Source organism: Sceloporus occidentalis, unplaced genomic scaffold, assembly GCF_023333645.1.
Source record: "Sceloporus occidentalis isolate IW3139 unplaced genomic scaffold, rSceOcc1.0.p SCAF_1, whole genome shotgun sequence".
In the NCBI taxonomy this organism is placed as follows: Eukaryota; Metazoa; Chordata; class Lepidosauria; order Squamata; family Phrynosomatidae; genus Sceloporus; species Sceloporus occidentalis.
In genome coordinates, this window is record NW_028316981.1 from 116,785,694 (window position 1) to 116,802,543 (window position 16,850).

Sequence of the window (16,850 nt, forward strand, 5' to 3'; positions counted from 1 at the left end):
AACAGGTTTAGTTTGGTGGACAAACATAGGATTGTTTGGCAGACTGCTCCTTCCTCTGTATTGTTATTTGTTGTTCTGTGCCTTCAAGTCATTTTCAATTTATGGTGACCTTAAGGCAATTCTATCATGGGATTTTCTTGACAAGATTTGTTCATAGATTTCCACTGCCATCCCCAGAGGCTGAGAACGTGTGATTTGCCAAGGACATCCAGTGGGTTTCATGGCTGAGCTGGGAATTGAACCATGGTCTCCTGAGTTGTGGTCCAACACTCAAACCTATATTAATTGGCTGCTAGATGTGTCTTTATATAACAGGAGTGAAACAATGTACAACTTGTCTGACTTGTTGATACTCACCTGGAATGTGGAAGCAAGGTGATTAGAGTCTGTTTTTAAAGAAGTGGTTTATTCCAAAGTAAATGATTGCACTTATGGTAGCCCAAATACTCCGACGACTCCACTTACCCCTCTGCATATGGGGGAAGCGGGGAAGGACTAGAAAGGCATTTTAACAATGATCCCTTTTTTCCATCAGCAGAATTCAAGAGGGTCCTACTGCCCTTAATTGATTTACAAACTGAAGCAGCCTTCAAGAATCTTCTCTCCACAAGCAATGAGAAAACTTGGTCCATCTTGAAAAGACCGAGAGGGAAATGCCGATTCCCTGCTTCTCCTTGAGGCAATATCTGAACTGGCAGGATGTCAATTGCTTCCTCAGACTCTTCTCCCAGGCCTGGCTTGGTGCTGAATCTGGGCCAGGAAGGTTCGGATTTCCATTGGTTGTAGTGTGATCTGAGTTGGGTCTAGACTAGCTGGGTTTGGTTTCTGTTCTGCTGCTCCTGTGGATAGGAGGAATTAGGGAAGAGTGAAAGTGGAATACTATATCAACACTTAAACTGTGTGACTACCTCCTTTTGTCTTTGCGGTTGAGACATAGGTCCTGTTTCTGCCTAGGAAATACAGTCTTGAATACATCTCTTGCAACGGATTATGGATTCTTTATGAGAAACTCTGAAAGTCTGAAGTGAGTGGCTTATGCTAAACAAAACTCTTTTTCATTTTTAAGATGTCAGCAGATAGCAACAGAAACCTGCCCTTTTAGCTACAGATTGGTTGACAGAGACAGTGGTAGCAGTAAAACCTGAATCTGCTGGGAGGGTTGGGGGGGATCCTTCCAAATATGGGAGATAGGTGGGAGTAAGAGATACCATGGACACAAATTGCTTCCATCCTCCCTATTTTCAGAAGAGCAACATGGCTCCACCACTTTTTGTAATATGGTTGTGCGTTCCAAGGGAGCTGACTTCTAAGCTGGTTCAGTTCAGAATGAATAGATGGCACAAGATTCACATCCTGCTTGAAGCATGTAGCAGACAGTGACTGGAATTCTACTCATCCACTATAATAGCAACTGTACTTTTTCCATGGAGGTGGAGCAGCAGTGAATGAAGCTAAACAAATCTGCCAATTCTGAGCAGTCTGTTTCTCTAACAGCTTCCTTCCTTCATAGATGCTACATCCACAAGTGCCTACCTTGGCACAGTGCAGAACAGGGAGTTCTAGCTTCCAGGCCCAATTTAAAATACCAGAGATGATTTTTAAAACCATGAATCATTTGAGGGCTTACATTTCCTTTGTGATTCTAGTTGGCTCCTGATCAACTCCCCTTTTGGACCTAGGTAGCCCATTAAAGGACCAGGCTCAAGCCTCTTCTGCTGCAGCACCCACTTCACAGAATGCCCTCCAATGCACCAGGCCCCTTCTCTACGTTGACGCATGATATTGTAAGGCACCACGAGTAAAGGCCATACAAGTTTGTAGTACTGATGTAGCCAAATTATTCAAGCTAGGCTGAAGGGTTAGTTGACTTCAAGGTGGAAATCTGACAAGTGGTTCTGAGTTACCACATTTTACAGTGGTGAAATTTTTCATTTGACAGGCAAGGTACACTGAAACATAAGGTAGGCTTATTCCCACTGGCCATCATTTCCATGAAACACCTCAAGACGCACCTTTAGTTGACTGCCAGATTAACCTCTTCATCTCTTCCCGTTTCTGATTAGCAGCTAAACTCATCTCTTGCAAGCTGATGATGTTGAAAGAAGAGAACAGGTTCTGGGATGGAAAGGAAAGTCACAGAAAATATAGTGAAAACTGAAGAGTAGTAGCAGAATGGCTATATAGCCTGCCCTTTATTTATGCGGGGATTTGTTCCGGACTCCCCCATGTAAAGCAAATACTGTGCATGCTCAAGCCCCATTTAACTGAATAAGGCTTGTGCATGTGGCGGTGTGGCAGCGCACACCCCATTAATCACAATGGGTTTCACCGCCCCATGCGCCTTTCATCATATGCTGAAAACCGTGTATAGCGCACCAGCATATGACGCGGGCACACTGTACTGCAGGACTGAGCTTCTTTAAGCCTTATTCCCTTTGAGGCTTTCAAACATGGCTGTGGACACCCAATTGAGGATGGTTTGTCAACTATATACCCTTAAGTACTATTACATTGAACACTAGTATTTTGATTTGTTCATTTGTCTGTTCCAATTTCAATTAATACAGTACTTTAAATTTTCCCGATGAGATGTTCACCATCTGAACAAAATTTTTCTTCTAGCTCTGATCTTGCTAATTTGATATATCAACATTTTTGGTCTACATAAAATGTTTCTAATAATTATCTATGTCTGTACCACTGCATCTTGTGACCTTCCGAAGCTAATTAATTACATCGCAAGTTGCATCTATGTTCTCCTTTTTTCTAATTGTACTAGGTCACAGTAAGTTAACCACTTTTCTGAGGTTTTATTATCAATTCTATAAAATGCTTCCTGAGTTGATATCCATCATGGGGTTTTAGGGCATAGCTATTCCAGATTCTCAAGATTCAGTTGGACATATACCTGGGGAATTGATGGCCCTCCAGATGACAGTACTCATGTGTCAGACTGCTTAATGGCAACTGGTGATGGAGGCAATTATTTACCAACATCTGTAACATCACAAGTTTTCTAGTACCTGACATACTATATATTTTACATAGTTCTTGTTCTGCTTGTCTTTTCTGAGGATACCACTACTAAATAAGAAGTTGGAAACAATTTTTGGGGGGTGGGGGAGCAATGCTGTCTGAAACAGGTTGGGCAACTGTGCACCCCCACAGATGAGGAACTCCAGGATGAGCACATCACCAGTTTGAGGCACTAAGTAGCATGAAACCCTTTGGTGTTAGCTGCCTTCAAGTCAACCTTAACTTCTGGTGACTCTATGAATGAGACATCTTGAAGCCCCACTATCATCTACCTCTCTGCTCAGGTCCTCAATCCTTTCAATTTATTCCAAACAAAACAATACACACAGGTAGAAATAGGTAATATTGGATACTGGAAGTTTCTGCAATTTCTGTTTTTGGCAAACATTGGTCTGCACAGTTGCCAGCTCTGGTCTAAAGAATGAGACCTACCTGCAAGTTAATGACAGCCGGCATAGAGCCATTGACACTTTCCCCATGTTCAAACTGGTGTTCTAGGCGGATGAGAACGGAGTTAGGCTCCCACTGGGCCAATGTGAGTAAGTGGACATTTGAAGGGAGGGCATAGTTCAGAGCAGTGTACTGGCAAGTGGGAGAAAAAGAATGAGTCAGAGATATAACACCAAGCTACTGCTAAATTAGTGTGGGAGTTCATCCAATTTAGTTCCAGCTCACTGACCAGTCAGGTCATCTGACAGGCTGGCATTTAAAAGATGAAAATGTGAGAAAAATAGCTATATCCAAAATGCATAATTACCAAAAAAGGATGAAGTAAAGCCTTTTTTTATAATAGGAATAATCTGCTAAAAGGAATTGTTCCTTATTTAATACATCTTTCATCTTTTTTTAAAAGTCTGCTATATAGGCCGCAACTATTTTTGCAAGGCAGAGATGAGTTGCTCAAGATACACACTAGGACAAGGCTATGAATGAACATAAGAGGCCATCTTCTAGCTTATTACTGTTTACGTTAATAGGCAGCTATTTGTTAGGTGTCTTTTTGCAGCTAGAGAGGCTTAGTGGCTGAACATGAGCATGTGCTCTGCATCTGAGCTGTGGCTCTTCCAAGAAGAATTCAGCCAGTAGGACTTATTTTTTTGCCTTTCTCACCTCTTTGAGGTTGTCCTGGTCAGGGTGGTATGGAGGTCCACCACCTGGTGCTAGCACCAGCTGGGGTGCCATATACTCCTGCTGGGCCCACAATCGGTGTTGCTCAGCTGATAACTCGGCTGTGTCTAAGAAGATGAGATGTCGACCCCGTACCACTAGCCCATTGCGGTAATCACCAGGTTCCAGCAGTGGTTCTCCTACACCCCGGGCATCATCATGCAGCAGCCGCCGATGTACCTGAAACCAAGGTGGACAATGCAAACAGTAGGGACATAACTCAGGGTAAGGACTACAAGTTAGACATGTCAGTTTCTCCTATAACTGTTCAGATGTTAATAGTGCCTATCACTGTAAAGATGGAGTACCTCAAGGATACTGAAGAATGATTGATTCCTGGATGGGGAGACAAAACTACTGTTGCATGCTAAACTTTGGTCTTGCCAGTTATTAAATTCTCAGCTCACAGTGCTGACAGTTTGGTTCCCCATATATATCTTAACACATCTCCATCCACCTCTACCCATTGATTATAGTCTGTCTTCTACTTTCCGGGCATAACATTTTAGCAACAGTGTTCAGCCCTTTCAAGTGTGACAGAAAGAACTGTTCTTCACAGTGTATACTATGACACACATAGGAAGTGTGTGTGTGTGTGTGTGTGTGTTTGTTCTTTGTTTTTGTTTAAAGGACATCTTGCTGTAGTTTTTTGTGGGTTTTTCGGGCTATGTGGCCATGTTCTAGCAGAGTTTCTTTCTGACGTTTTGCCAGCATCTGTGGCTGGCATCTTCAGAGAAAGATGCCAGCCATAGAGGCTGGCAAAACGTCAGAAAGAAACTCTGCTAGAACATGGCCACATAGCCCGAAAAACCCACAAAAAACTATGGATGCCGGCCATGAAAGCCTTCGACTTTACAACTTGCTGTGCTTACCATAAGTTCGAGAGAGCCATCAAAAATGCTGCTGCCTCCTTGTGAGCGGTCTGTCAGTACTGTTAACTGGACTGTCCTGTCCTGGAAAGATTTATGAGAAACAAGAAGGATGGAACGTACACAAAGGAAGTCTCCCAGCTCACGGCTTAGAGTGCTGCAGAGTCACTGTCTTTCTGCCACTGTTCTCGCCACCCAAGCACACCGCACAGCCCTCCTTCAATCTCTGCCTAACCTATGCTGCAGCAAAGCTGCACCCATCCCAATAACCTCCCTCATAATTAGGGCTGCTAATCCTAAAGGGGAGCCCCCAAGAGTAGCCCAACCAGACAGTAACCAGAAAATGCCTCTACCTTTATGTATATGCGACTGTTCACAGGATAATAGTTGCCAGCCACAGACTCAGTCTGGCTTAGGTTCCATGTAGCCCTGTAATTGCGCCTATTGTGAGGGCGGGGAGAGAAAAGGTGGAGAGAGAACCAAGACGACGTATTAGCCATCTTTCCTTTTCCAGGTAGCACTTGTTAAGCCATCTTAAAACACAGAAAATGGGCAGCATTTCACAAAACACCAGAAATTGGAAACATTGTCCCAATATGGCTATCCTACCATATTAAATTCAAATAAATAAACATTTACATTATCCCTTTCATAAGTGCTCATATTGACCACAGTAACTCCTGCTTACCACAGTAGTTCTACTATTTCAACAGATATCCAGTACCTACTTATTGAAGACACTTCCCTATTTGCTGACAGCCCATTCAATCCCATGACCAGAACAGTCAGTGACATGACTGAGAAGCCACTATCAACCTGTGTGTGCTGGCAGAGCTTTATATTCTGCTGGTGTTAAACAGGACCTCAGTTATTATTTTTAGAATTCTTGTATTCACAGGCTGATATTACCCTCACCTTTGCACAGCAACAACGTGTTGGGTGTGTGCTGTGGATGGGTTACTGTATCTGAAATATAGCATCTTGTCAAAGTTAACTGAGTTTACAGTAGAATTTTGTTTTTGAACCAAGAGCCTCCAGCTAACAGCTTGCGTTCTGTCAACTGCCACACTACACCAGCTGTCTCACAGCTCTTGTTGCTGCTCAGCCTACAGTGGGCTGGTTTCCAAGCCAGGAGGCAGTTTCTGCTTCAGCTTGCTTCCACTGATATATAGTACCTTCTCTCTAGGATCTCACGTCCATTGGAGTCTGTGTAGAAGATCCCGTCTGTCTGCAGGTTTGTCTCAAAGCGGCTGATAATCTCCTTGCCAAGACCATCTCTGTGGCAGAATGCAAAGTGTCAAGAGAAGTGCTCCAAAAGAGATTACAAGACCTTCCCCCGCACAGCTTCACATAACTCACCGAATTGGTATGGGCCCCACCGTCCACTCTAGCTCGACATATGGCTGTCCAGCATAGAGGCGCACCACCTGGGAGCACCAGTCTGAGAAGTTCTGGTACACCTCCTGCACCACTTCAGTCTGCCACAGAGACACAAATGCAGAATTTTATATGTAATGAGCACACAGTCCCATCTAACTACAGCATGTCAAGAGACAGAGGGTCAAATTGGGTACTATCCTCTTCATGACTTGGATTGGCATAGCCCTCAGTTATACCAAGATACTTATGCAGAGGAAGAATGCTGTGGAAGCAGGTATCCTGTATCTCCTTATAGAAGGTATCTGACCCCATTGCACAGAAGCAGCTGGGTTTTGAGGGTGCAGCTACTTCTTCCCACCAGGCTAGTTAATGGCTTTGGAGGTGCACATGGGAAAGGAAGAGCAGCCTTAACTGTTCAGGTGGAGGGTGCTCCTTCCCCTAGTGCACAAGTGCAGGCAGAATGCCCCTGGGAACATGCCCACATCTGAGAGGTAGCTCAGGAGATGGAGTTGCCTCCCTGAGCCCTTCCAATGCTTATTCCACACCTGGGGAAGCAGTGGCAGCAGCAGCATTGCTCCACAACTCCCATGATGGTGTAACTGCCCAGGCAGAGACTTGTATTCTGCCAGCAAGCTTACTAGATTCCAGTGACTATCTGTAAAAGCTTGTCTACAGAAGCTGTAAGCAAAGTGCTGTTGGGTGCTTGACAGGAACTACTCATCCATGTGAACCCTCAGAGTATATGAAACACTGAAAATACATATCAAAAAATGTTATTCTTTTCTATGCCTCTGCCTCTGGCAATAGAATCCCCCTTCCTTGTATATCAGACAAATCACTGGGGAACAAACACTGTCTTCAGATTCTGCTATGACAGGATTCCACATAAAACTGGTGCTCTATTGCAGAACTGTTGCACAGCTGCAAGACTACTGATAGCTAAAAATTGGAAATTGGTTATGCCATCACAAATTGAAGACAGCCTTCTAAAAATTAGCGATATGCAAGAAATGGACAGATTAACATATATAATAAATCAATGAACAAAGTTTATCAACTTATCAAAGACTGGCAACCCACTGTAGACTATTGGGAACAAATTTGGGGAGTAACTAAAGAGCTTCTACTGCACAAGAAGCAAGAATAAGAATGATTTATTATTCATAATCATTAAATAAGTAGACACAATTATTGAACAGAAGATACAAACACAGTCTTAAAGGGAAAGTTAATTTGGAAGAAACAAGGTTATAGTCATGTAAGAAGAGGAGACATAAAGCAAGTATATAATATAAATATATTGTTTAGTGGAAATCTATAATTACAATTTATGGTTTAAAAAATTAAGTAAGAAGCTATTTCTATGTATAAAATGAATGAGAGAATCAAGAATGGAATAAAGCAGGAAGCATTATGTACCTGAAGTGAAGAAGACAATATAAAATACACATTAATGGATAAAGTTTACTAAGGTGATAGCTTTTGCATAGATGAACAAAACAGGAAGTTAAGGAAGAGGAACAGTGACAGAAATATGTGGTGTCAATAAGTGCTTTTAAAAAAAAAGCCTCCGATTGCAGATGGCAAAGCAGAGCCTTCCAAAGCAATCCCCTTCCCCAGAGTTCATTCACAAAAGCAGAGCTCACAGCTGCAAAGGCTTAGAATCCTTCCCTTATATCTACCCCACCCCTTGTATATCTGTATAACTGGACACTCATCATTACCACCAACTTCAGTTCTTTGCTACCTCCTGACATAGCAAAATTGTAGTGGTGACGGTAGGGTTTGTTACTCAGTGATTTCCCTGATACACAAAGAATGGGGATTTCATCACAAGGTAACACTTTTTAGTTTAAATTATGCAGCAAGACCAGAAAAGATGCACTTTGATTGCCAAGTGTCATGTTCCTGTTTACTGAATGTGAGATTCTGGGTTCAGGCCTTCTAAAGTGACTAGTTTGGATGCAGTCATGGTCCTTTTCATGACTGACAACCCAGTTCTCTTTACACTCCTCAAAGGGTGGGCCAGTTTTCTGGATATGCCAGCAGCCACTTTGTCTCAGGCCATTTGCATCAGTACTTGTGTTGCCCTCAGCAGCCAGCAGTTTCCCCTACCTTTACATAGTTCAAGTGGGCTCCCTTGGCAATGACGAAGGGCTCAGAGGTGTTGGGGCGGAAAATGTAAGCCCCAGATGCCTGCTTATTCTCTTCATTCCCAGTACTGGCATTGTACCTGGAAAAGCCAATCGATGGATGGAAATGGTGAGGATGCTAGTTTCCATATTCACTTTTAACAATAACCCAAGCAAATCTCCAGGGCTAAATTATAATTCAAGGAATTCCACAGCATAGGAAAAAAAAAACAACCAAGTTAACCCCTCTTGTTATTCTACCCCGTCCCCCCCATCAGCAATACACAAACACCAGAACATGGAAACAACTAGTTGGCCAGGCTTAGAGGTAACTATTTTTAAAGCAGCCTTCCAAGCCATCTACAGTCCACTGCAAAGGGCCTGGGTGGAAGAGATTGCCCCATCATGCTACTGGTACTCTAACCTCTCTCCAAACAGAAAATAATTGTATGTCTAACTCACCAGAAGAAGTTCTGGGACACTGGCAAAGATATATTCTTGTCCAGGTTCTCTATCTGCTTCAGGAGTCCTGTTCTGGGATCAAACAGAACCCGTAGATGCTGGGAAGGGAGGATGAAGGAAGGGGGAGGGAAGAGACATTTGTGTGAGAGATCTAGTCAAGAACACTGGGAAGTTTCTTGGGATTCTTAGTTTGGGTGGGATAGGAAACTTAACCCAAAGAATTATGCTTGTAAAACCCCCCACAAACTGACATGCTATTTTTAAAATAAGGAAATATCCTGCCATCTCTTTGTATTTAATATGTAAACAAGTAATTCATTTCCAAGTGATCACTTATGAGTACTTATTTTAAAAGCCACCTTTGAGGGTGATTTCCTAAAACAACATGTTTTGTTCCAAAAAATAGTAAGAAAAATATAATCTAAATCTCTCTTCCAACAATTTAAAACCCTGGCCCAGGGAAGACACATGGCCTGCTCTCCATCTCAGAGCCATCCCTCAGGCTCACATACTCATTGGGCTTGAAAGAGCTTAATTTTAAGGCCTAAATGTATTGTGGTGGATGGTGGAAGGTTATGGAGAAGGATTTAGGATGGCTACAGCTGGAGTAAAATGGCTAACCGCATGCAGTGCAATCCATCTTCTATTCGACAACCCTCAATGCACAGTGAAGCTTTCCAAAAGTCTAACTCCAGTGTGGGTGGGCAGTAAGAGGTTACGCTTACTCCTGGGGAGGAAATCGTGTTCTATAACATGCTGTGACACAGTACCAAAATAAAGCCCTCCCCCAACAGCACCTAGAATCAGAAAAAGAACTGCCACTGGTTACAGGAGGAAGCTTTTTTAAGAGTCATTACTCTGGGATGGGGAGAGAGATGTGTTCAAATCGAGTGTACATATAATGTAGCATACTAAGTGAGTGTCTCCACTAACACATGAACCACTTCCATATTCTTAGGGTTCTTCAAACGGTGGTCCTACAGAGATTATTGATCCAGTTCCAATCAGCCTCTGCCCCACTGGCTAAAGGTGAGAGATAATGGGATTAACAGTTGGCCAGTATCTGGAAGGCCATGTGTTCTCTAGTTCTGTGTACTGAAAAGAAAGGGGAGCATTGTGGGGCCTGAAATGGACCCAATTCATTTTCACTCCTGTTCTTCCCTGCATCTAATTTTTAGAAGCTGCTAAACAAGAAGCATGAAACTGGTCAGGATGACCACAAGAAAAGAAGTTGAACCATAGGTTCCCTTTTACCTGGTTCTCAATGGACCAAGAAAGGTGCTCTGTTCCAGGCTGGTCATGCAGCATTTTCAGCACTTTGAAACGTGCTGGATCCTGGCCAGGCAGTCTGGAGATGGAATAGGTGCTGTAGCCCAGTGGTGGGGCAGATGCTCGGAATACTAGTTCATTGACAGCATCACCTCGATGATGTCGCACAGCCTGAGTGAAACTCGACACAGGGATCACCTGGGAAAGAAAAGTGATTAATGACAGTCCCCTGTTCCACTCAGGGGGATGCTTGGAGGGAGGCATTCTTCTTTCTGAGCACCCAAGAGAGTTCAGTAGGCTTATGGCTCTCCACACTCAGGTACAGATAGGCATCAAGGATATTATGGGCATATTCTTCTACAGCTTTCATACAGGAAGGATAAAAAATTCAGACTCTAGTGCCTTCATTTGCACAGAGAATCGCACGTAAGAGTTAATTAATATTGTTTTCACCTTCCAGTTGTTTTGGCTGAGGAGTACAAAGACATGAGGATTGAAATTTGAATGTTCATGTACTTGTCAAATTTCAGAAGTATACCCATCCCCTGTTAGTTTTGCTTTATTTTTTTTACAAAAGCATTTATTGCCCTGCTTGCATTCTGCTAACACTTAATGCTTTTCATTACCCCAAACCTGTAGTCACTTCTAGCCCATCAGTGTCTATGTGTAGTGAAGTGGTACTCATTTCACCTCTATTCAGTTAAGCTTCTCAAGCTACACAGCAGCCTTTTCCAACTTGATGCTCTCTAGATTTTTAGCCTACAACTTCCAACACCCCTAATCCAGACTGATCATAGTGTTTGAGACCAATGGAAATTCTCATCTGGAGGGTACCCAGCTGGGAAGGCTCCAGTTAAGGGAAATAGAGGTTGCCTCTTTCCTACCTCATTTGGAACAGTCTGTCCATCAGGAGCTAAAATGGAGTAATGGCTCCCATTGACTGGCAGTCGGATGTTCCAGTCCACAGGGCGAGCCAGAGGGTTGTAGACAATCACAATGAACTGCAATGCAAAAAAGCAGCATCTCAGGGGGAAGGCATGACTGAGTATGCCAGGGAGCCCAGCTAGATAGTAAAGACCCTAACCCCAAAGAAAAACCCTTTATGCTTTAGAAGTAGGGGGCTAGGTGATGAAGGACTAGACAATATCACCCCTTACAGAGTGGGCAGCTTCAGTCAATGGGCAGACACTGATGTTGAGATAGGTGCAATAGATGAAGTTCTCCTTGGTGCCCACAATACTGGCAAGGGCATTACTGACCACAATCTGCAGAATCAGAGGAAAGATAACACAGTGAATTTCCCCATTCCTACCACAAAATTATTCAATACTTCACAAACATGCCTAGAGAAACTGCAAAGAAGTCTATGGAAATCCCAGATTCAAAGCAGCATCACAATGGAGTACAGAGGCACATATTAACTTGTTTCCCTGTCTGTACTGTGTAAAGCCAGGCCACAGAACGACAACAATGTGGCCTCTGTAAAGAGCAGTTCTGGCAGCTCAGGGATATTCTCTCTTTGGAAATCAGATCAACACCACTTCAGGACTAAGGGATGCAGTACTCTTAAGAATGTGACAGACAGGCTTCTCTCAAGCAACATGTGGATGCATAAGTGTCACAAGTGCTCAGTAGGAAGAGACAAAGGAGGTGCCGCAAGCTAATGGAAAACATGTAATTGTAGGCTGGCAGCTTTGGCCTGTAGTAAACTGAACCTTGTTTTCCAGTCCTCAGCCTCTTCTTTTGCTACACTCTACCACCCCCATATCATGTAACATTTCTCGTCTTTTTCTCATAAGAAGAAAACTAGGAAAATCCAGAATAGGGCCTGGAGAAAGGCAGAGTTTCTAAGAATATCTTGGGGAAAGGAGGAACAAAGACTGGCTTCCTTTTTACTCACTGATGTTCATATGCATACAGAGTATTATTGTGGGGAAAAGGAGTCAAGAATGGAAAAAGGAACAAACTTTGGTGATCATCCACTGGTTCAGGTACACACCTGGCTGTTCATATGCATACAGAGTATTATTGTGGGGAAAAGGAGTCAAGAATGGAAAAAGGAACAAACTTTGGTGATCATCCACTGGTTCAGGTACACACCTGGCAAGCATCCCAACCAGCAGACAACTGTTTGGCATAGTCATTGGTCACATGCTGCTTTGCTGTGCCACTCACTGCATCATGGTGTTGAGCAACTCCCATGGCTTGACCTGTAACAAAATGGTAAGAAGGTCACACAATATGAGGATGGGACCCCGCAGGGCCATCCATAGATTGCTGCACCTCCAAAGCACATGTTGCCCTCCTCATAGTGCCCACCTGGGGCCTTAGACCAGCCTCAGATGAACCCATACCTTCCCAGTCTGTTAATTTCTAAAAAATCTTCATACATACGCAGCATGGAACTGTTAGCATTGCCGTAAGGCCCTGTGTTTGCTTGAGTGCCAGTTAGTGCTTCCAGCTGGTTGCAGACCTGCAAAAGAGGAGGCAGCAAAATAAAGCAAAAAGCTTCTCTGTGAGGGAGGTATGAGCCCAGGGACATAGTGATTAAACAGGCAGGACCAAAACTGAGAAGTCTCTGTGTTTTCTTTAATTTGGGGGAAAAATGCCTGTCTTCTACCTGATTAAAAAAAAAAAAAGACAGTCACTAACCTGCAGAAAGTTGTTGCTGAGCCGCTCATAACGTTTTAAAGCTGGTCGGCTGGTGAAATAGCCAGTCCAAAACTGGTGCGGGCCATCAGCATATGGGAAGAAGTCATCATATTTCACAGTCCTGTCCAATGCAAGACTTATGTCAGCCCAAAGCTACTTCTCCTATGGCATCTCTTTCATACAACTCCTGAGCTGGTGAGCATGAAACACAAGTGGTCATTGTAGTACAGGATGCTACCCATGATAGCTGGGTGACTGAGGATCAGCCAAAAACTGTGATTCTCAACCTGAACTTCCTATGCATAAGATGAGTAGCTAGCTTTTACAACAGCACTGGTTGGACAATAATAAATGGAATACATTTACATCACAGCCTCTTCATAAATATAAATTGTACAGAAACTAGGGCCGAGACAGACTACCCGAAAATGGGGCCCGTTTTAACTCTGGAGGGACACCGCAGCTGCCAAACCATGCAACGTCCCTCTGGAGTAAAAAGAACCCAGTTCTTCTGGGTTCTTTTTGCGGCACCCAGGTTACATCGCAAGTGTGCCACTGGCGCACTTGTGATGTAAGCAATGAGCAGTGACGTGCGGACACTGCGTGTTGTTTATGTAAAGATGGAGACCCCCGTGTGGACAGGAGGTTGTCTTTAGGCTGCTGCCCATATATACTAGGGTTCTGGAGCGTGCAGTTGCTGTGCACTCTGGAACCCTAGTTTTGGTGGCAAGACGGCTCTTTTGGCCTGTCTGTCTCGGGCCTTAGTTAACTATTATTATGAAACAAGGAAACTGCATTTACAAACTTGTTAAACATTATATAAGTATTAAATCATTTTGGTGACTCACGTAGTTTTACAGAAAGAATTATTCATGTTGGCTAGAATGTCAGCTAGCCAACAGTTACACAATTTTTTAAAAACTAAAACCTAAACCTAAAGCAGAAGGGAAAACCAAATTGTGTGTATGTGCCTGTTAGCTTATGGTGACCCCAGTAGCGTTCCTGGGGGTTCGGGCCACACCACATGACACCCAAGGAGTGGGGTGACACCCAGTCTGCCCCCCACCCCCTGCAGGCACTTCTTGGGCCCATGCAAGCATTCCTTGTACTTGCGCAGGTGCTCCTTGGGCCCACACACCATTTTGGCCTGTGTGGGTGCTTCTTGGGGCCACGTGGGCAGCATTTTAGCCCACCCAAGCACTTTTCCAGCCTGAATGGATGTTCTAGAGGCTGCATGGGTGTTCCTCTGACCCTTGAAATAGGAAGTCCCAGAGACGGAAGTCCAATGCCAAAAGATCCACCACTGGCAGGACTGCCACTGGGTGACCCCATGCATTTTTCAGGGTTTTCTTAGGCAAGTTTGCCAGTTCCTTCCTTTGAAATATAGCCCAAAGCACTGGGTATTCCTCAGCTGTTTGCCATCCAGGTACGAAACAGAGCCAACCCTGCTTAGTTTCCAAGATCAGATGCAATCTGCTGCCTGTAACAGCAGTTTTTAAAATCCTGCATCCTCCCAAAATGTATTTGTGCTTAGTGGACACCAAGCTACTTCTTTATGCACTGGCATTAACAAAAGGAGGGGCAGCAAGCCAGGTGGAAGTCCTTAAGTACCGATCCCTCCTGTGGATGACTGTTTTTTCTTTGGCAATGCTAGAAGTTGGGACAGGTGGTCACTGGGACATTTTCCATGTGGCTAGCCTTTGCAACTGAATACTATAGGACTAGGGGCTGAAGTGCACTTATGCTCACTGTTACTAATAAAGGACAGCAGGATGCCATTTAAAAAAAAGGTTTTGCAGCAGCATTCTTGGCTTCATGCAATATTTGCCCACAGTGAAATAATAAAGGACCACCTGAGAGATCAATCAAAAGTATTTGACTGGTCAACTATCATTATACTCGCCCCAACCATGACTACTGTCATGTCATTACCATACCCAGTGCACTGAAGACAATGGAAAGGTGTCCTAATCACTGAAAAATAAGTTGCACTATGTGCTTCAGGCCTGGCCTTGCTTCTTCCATTGGCAGGGGTACTTTCCAGTTAAGAAGTGATGCTTCACACTTCCAAGATAGTGTGGGGAAAGATGAAAGGAGACTGGGATGGACAAGGGCAGATAAGGCCTGTCAGGTCCCCATGAGGCATGCCAACAGATGGGGTTTGGGCCTAGATTTGACCTACAGGAACCAGAGATGAAAATTCCCATTCTGTCATTGTGTATGTGTGTGTAAAAAGAGACTCTGCTCTAACAGCTACTTGCAGTGGCTTATCAAAGAATCAGTTCACCCTGTATTCACATATGCAGCCCTCTCACCATGAGATGTTGGCCTTGTTCAATTCCCACAGGTAGCAGCTTGGAGTAGAGTAGAGAACATTGACACGGCTCCCACTCACTTGCTGGAGAGGAAAACAAAGGTATTAATAAACATGCTCTGAGAAAAGAAACATTCAATTGAACTCTGATTATGTGACAAGGGCGGACACAGAATACAAAATATCTTGTTTTAATTTACTCCTGGCAAGCCTCCTTGGTCTCTTACCGGTGTAGCCCTCCCTGTGCCCCACCCCTGCACTCTTAGTGTCCTATCTTTTTCGAGTGGATCAACCAAAGTACCACCTTAGATATGACTACATGACCAAATCAGAGTTCCCATAAGGCCACTTTTTCACCCCCTTTGCTGTCTCACAGAGGCCTGATTCTAGACTCTAGAATCTAGAGGCTGGGAGACTCTTGGAATAGGATGGCAAACTGAAGATATGAGTTGTTACAAACTGCCCCACATGATGCAAATGGCAGTGCAACTGAGAAGGCCATAAAAATGAGCCTGCATGCGCATACCTGTGTGCACCGTGTGTGTGTGTGTGTGAATGTGCCTGGAGATGGAGGAGGAAAGAGGCTGGCCTCCCTCCTCCCCTTGCCAATCAACCCAACAACTAACCAATCAGAGGGAGCCACCAGGCAGTCCCAGCAACATCAGGGACTGCCTGAAGGAAGAGGCCCCTCCCTCCTCAACTGTCACCTCGGCCTCAGAGGGAGCCACCAGGCAGACCCTGCAACATCAGGGACTGCCTGAAGGAAGGGGCCCCTCCCTCCTCAACTGTCACCTCGGCCTCAGAGGGAGCCACCAGGCAGACCCAGCAACATCAGGGACAGCCTGAAGGAAGGGGCCCCTGCCTCCTCAACTGTCACCTCGGCCTCAGAGGGAGCCACCAGGCAGACCCTGCAACATCAGGGACTGCCTGAAGGAAGGGGCCCCTCCCTCCTCAACTGTCACCTCGGCCTCAGAGGGAGCCACCAGGCAGACCCAGCAAGATCAGGGACAGCCTGAAGGAAGGGGCCCCTCCCTCCTCAACTGTCACCTCGGCCTCAGAGGGAGCCACCAGGCAGACCCAGCAAGATCAGGGACAGCCTGAAGGAAGGGGCCCCTCCCTCCTCAACTGTCACCTCGGCCTCAGAGGGAGCCACCAGGCAGACCCAGCAAGATCAGGGACAGCCTGAAGGAAGAGGCCCCTCCCTCCTCAACTGTCACCTCGGCCTCAGAGGGAGCCACCAGGCAGACCCAGCAAGATCAGGGACAGCCTGAAGGAAGGGGCCCCTCCCTCCTCAACTGTCACCTCAGCCTCAGAGGGAACCACCAGGCAGACCCAGCAAGATCAGGGACAGCCTGAAGGAAGGGGCCCCTCCCTCCTCAACTGTCACCTCGGCCTCAGAGGGAGCCACCAGGCAAACCCAGCAAGATCAGGGACAGCCTGAAGGAAGGGGCCCCTCCCTCCTCAACTGTCATCTCGGCCTCAGAGGGAGCCACCAGGCAGACCCAGCAAGATCTTGGACAGCCTGAAGGAAGGGGCCCCTCCCTCCTCAACTGTCATCTCGGCCTCAGA

General features: G+C 45.0%; 1 protein-coding gene across 1 annotated transcript in view; it reads right to left on the reverse strand.

The window, feature by feature from the left end:
• Nucleotides 1-387: 387 nt before the first annotated feature.
• Nucleotides 388-16,850, reverse strand: part of LOC149321996 (lysosomal alpha-mannosidase-like) — a 31,628-nt gene continuing 15,165 nt past the window's right edge. Inside the window, exons 8-24 of the mRNA XM_089532592.1 lie at nt 15,283-15,365; nt 12,968-13,088; nt 12,710-12,788; nt 12,416-12,525; nt 11,473-11,580; nt 11,200-11,316; nt 10,301-10,513; nt 9,047-9,144; nt 8,568-8,685; nt 6,432-6,550; nt 6,248-6,349; nt 5,426-5,513; nt 5,076-5,156; nt 4,147-4,383; nt 3,469-3,618; nt 2,013-2,115; nt 388-839 (exon numbers count right to left, since the gene is read on the reverse strand). Of these exons, the coding sequence (XP_089388718.1) occupies nt 715-839; nt 2,013-2,115; nt 3,469-3,618; nt 4,147-4,383; nt 5,076-5,156; nt 5,426-5,513; nt 6,248-6,349; nt 6,432-6,550; nt 8,568-8,685; nt 9,047-9,144; nt 10,301-10,513; nt 11,200-11,316; nt 11,473-11,580; nt 12,416-12,525; nt 12,710-12,788; nt 12,968-13,088; nt 15,283-15,365 (2,052 nt within the window). The 3' untranslated portion in view covers nt 388-714. The remainder of the gene's footprint in view (nt 840-2,012; nt 2,116-3,468; nt 3,619-4,146; nt 4,384-5,075; nt 5,157-5,425; nt 5,514-6,247; nt 6,350-6,431; nt 6,551-8,567; nt 8,686-9,046; nt 9,145-10,300; nt 10,514-11,199; nt 11,317-11,472; nt 11,581-12,415; nt 12,526-12,709; nt 12,789-12,967; nt 13,089-15,282; nt 15,366-16,850) is intronic.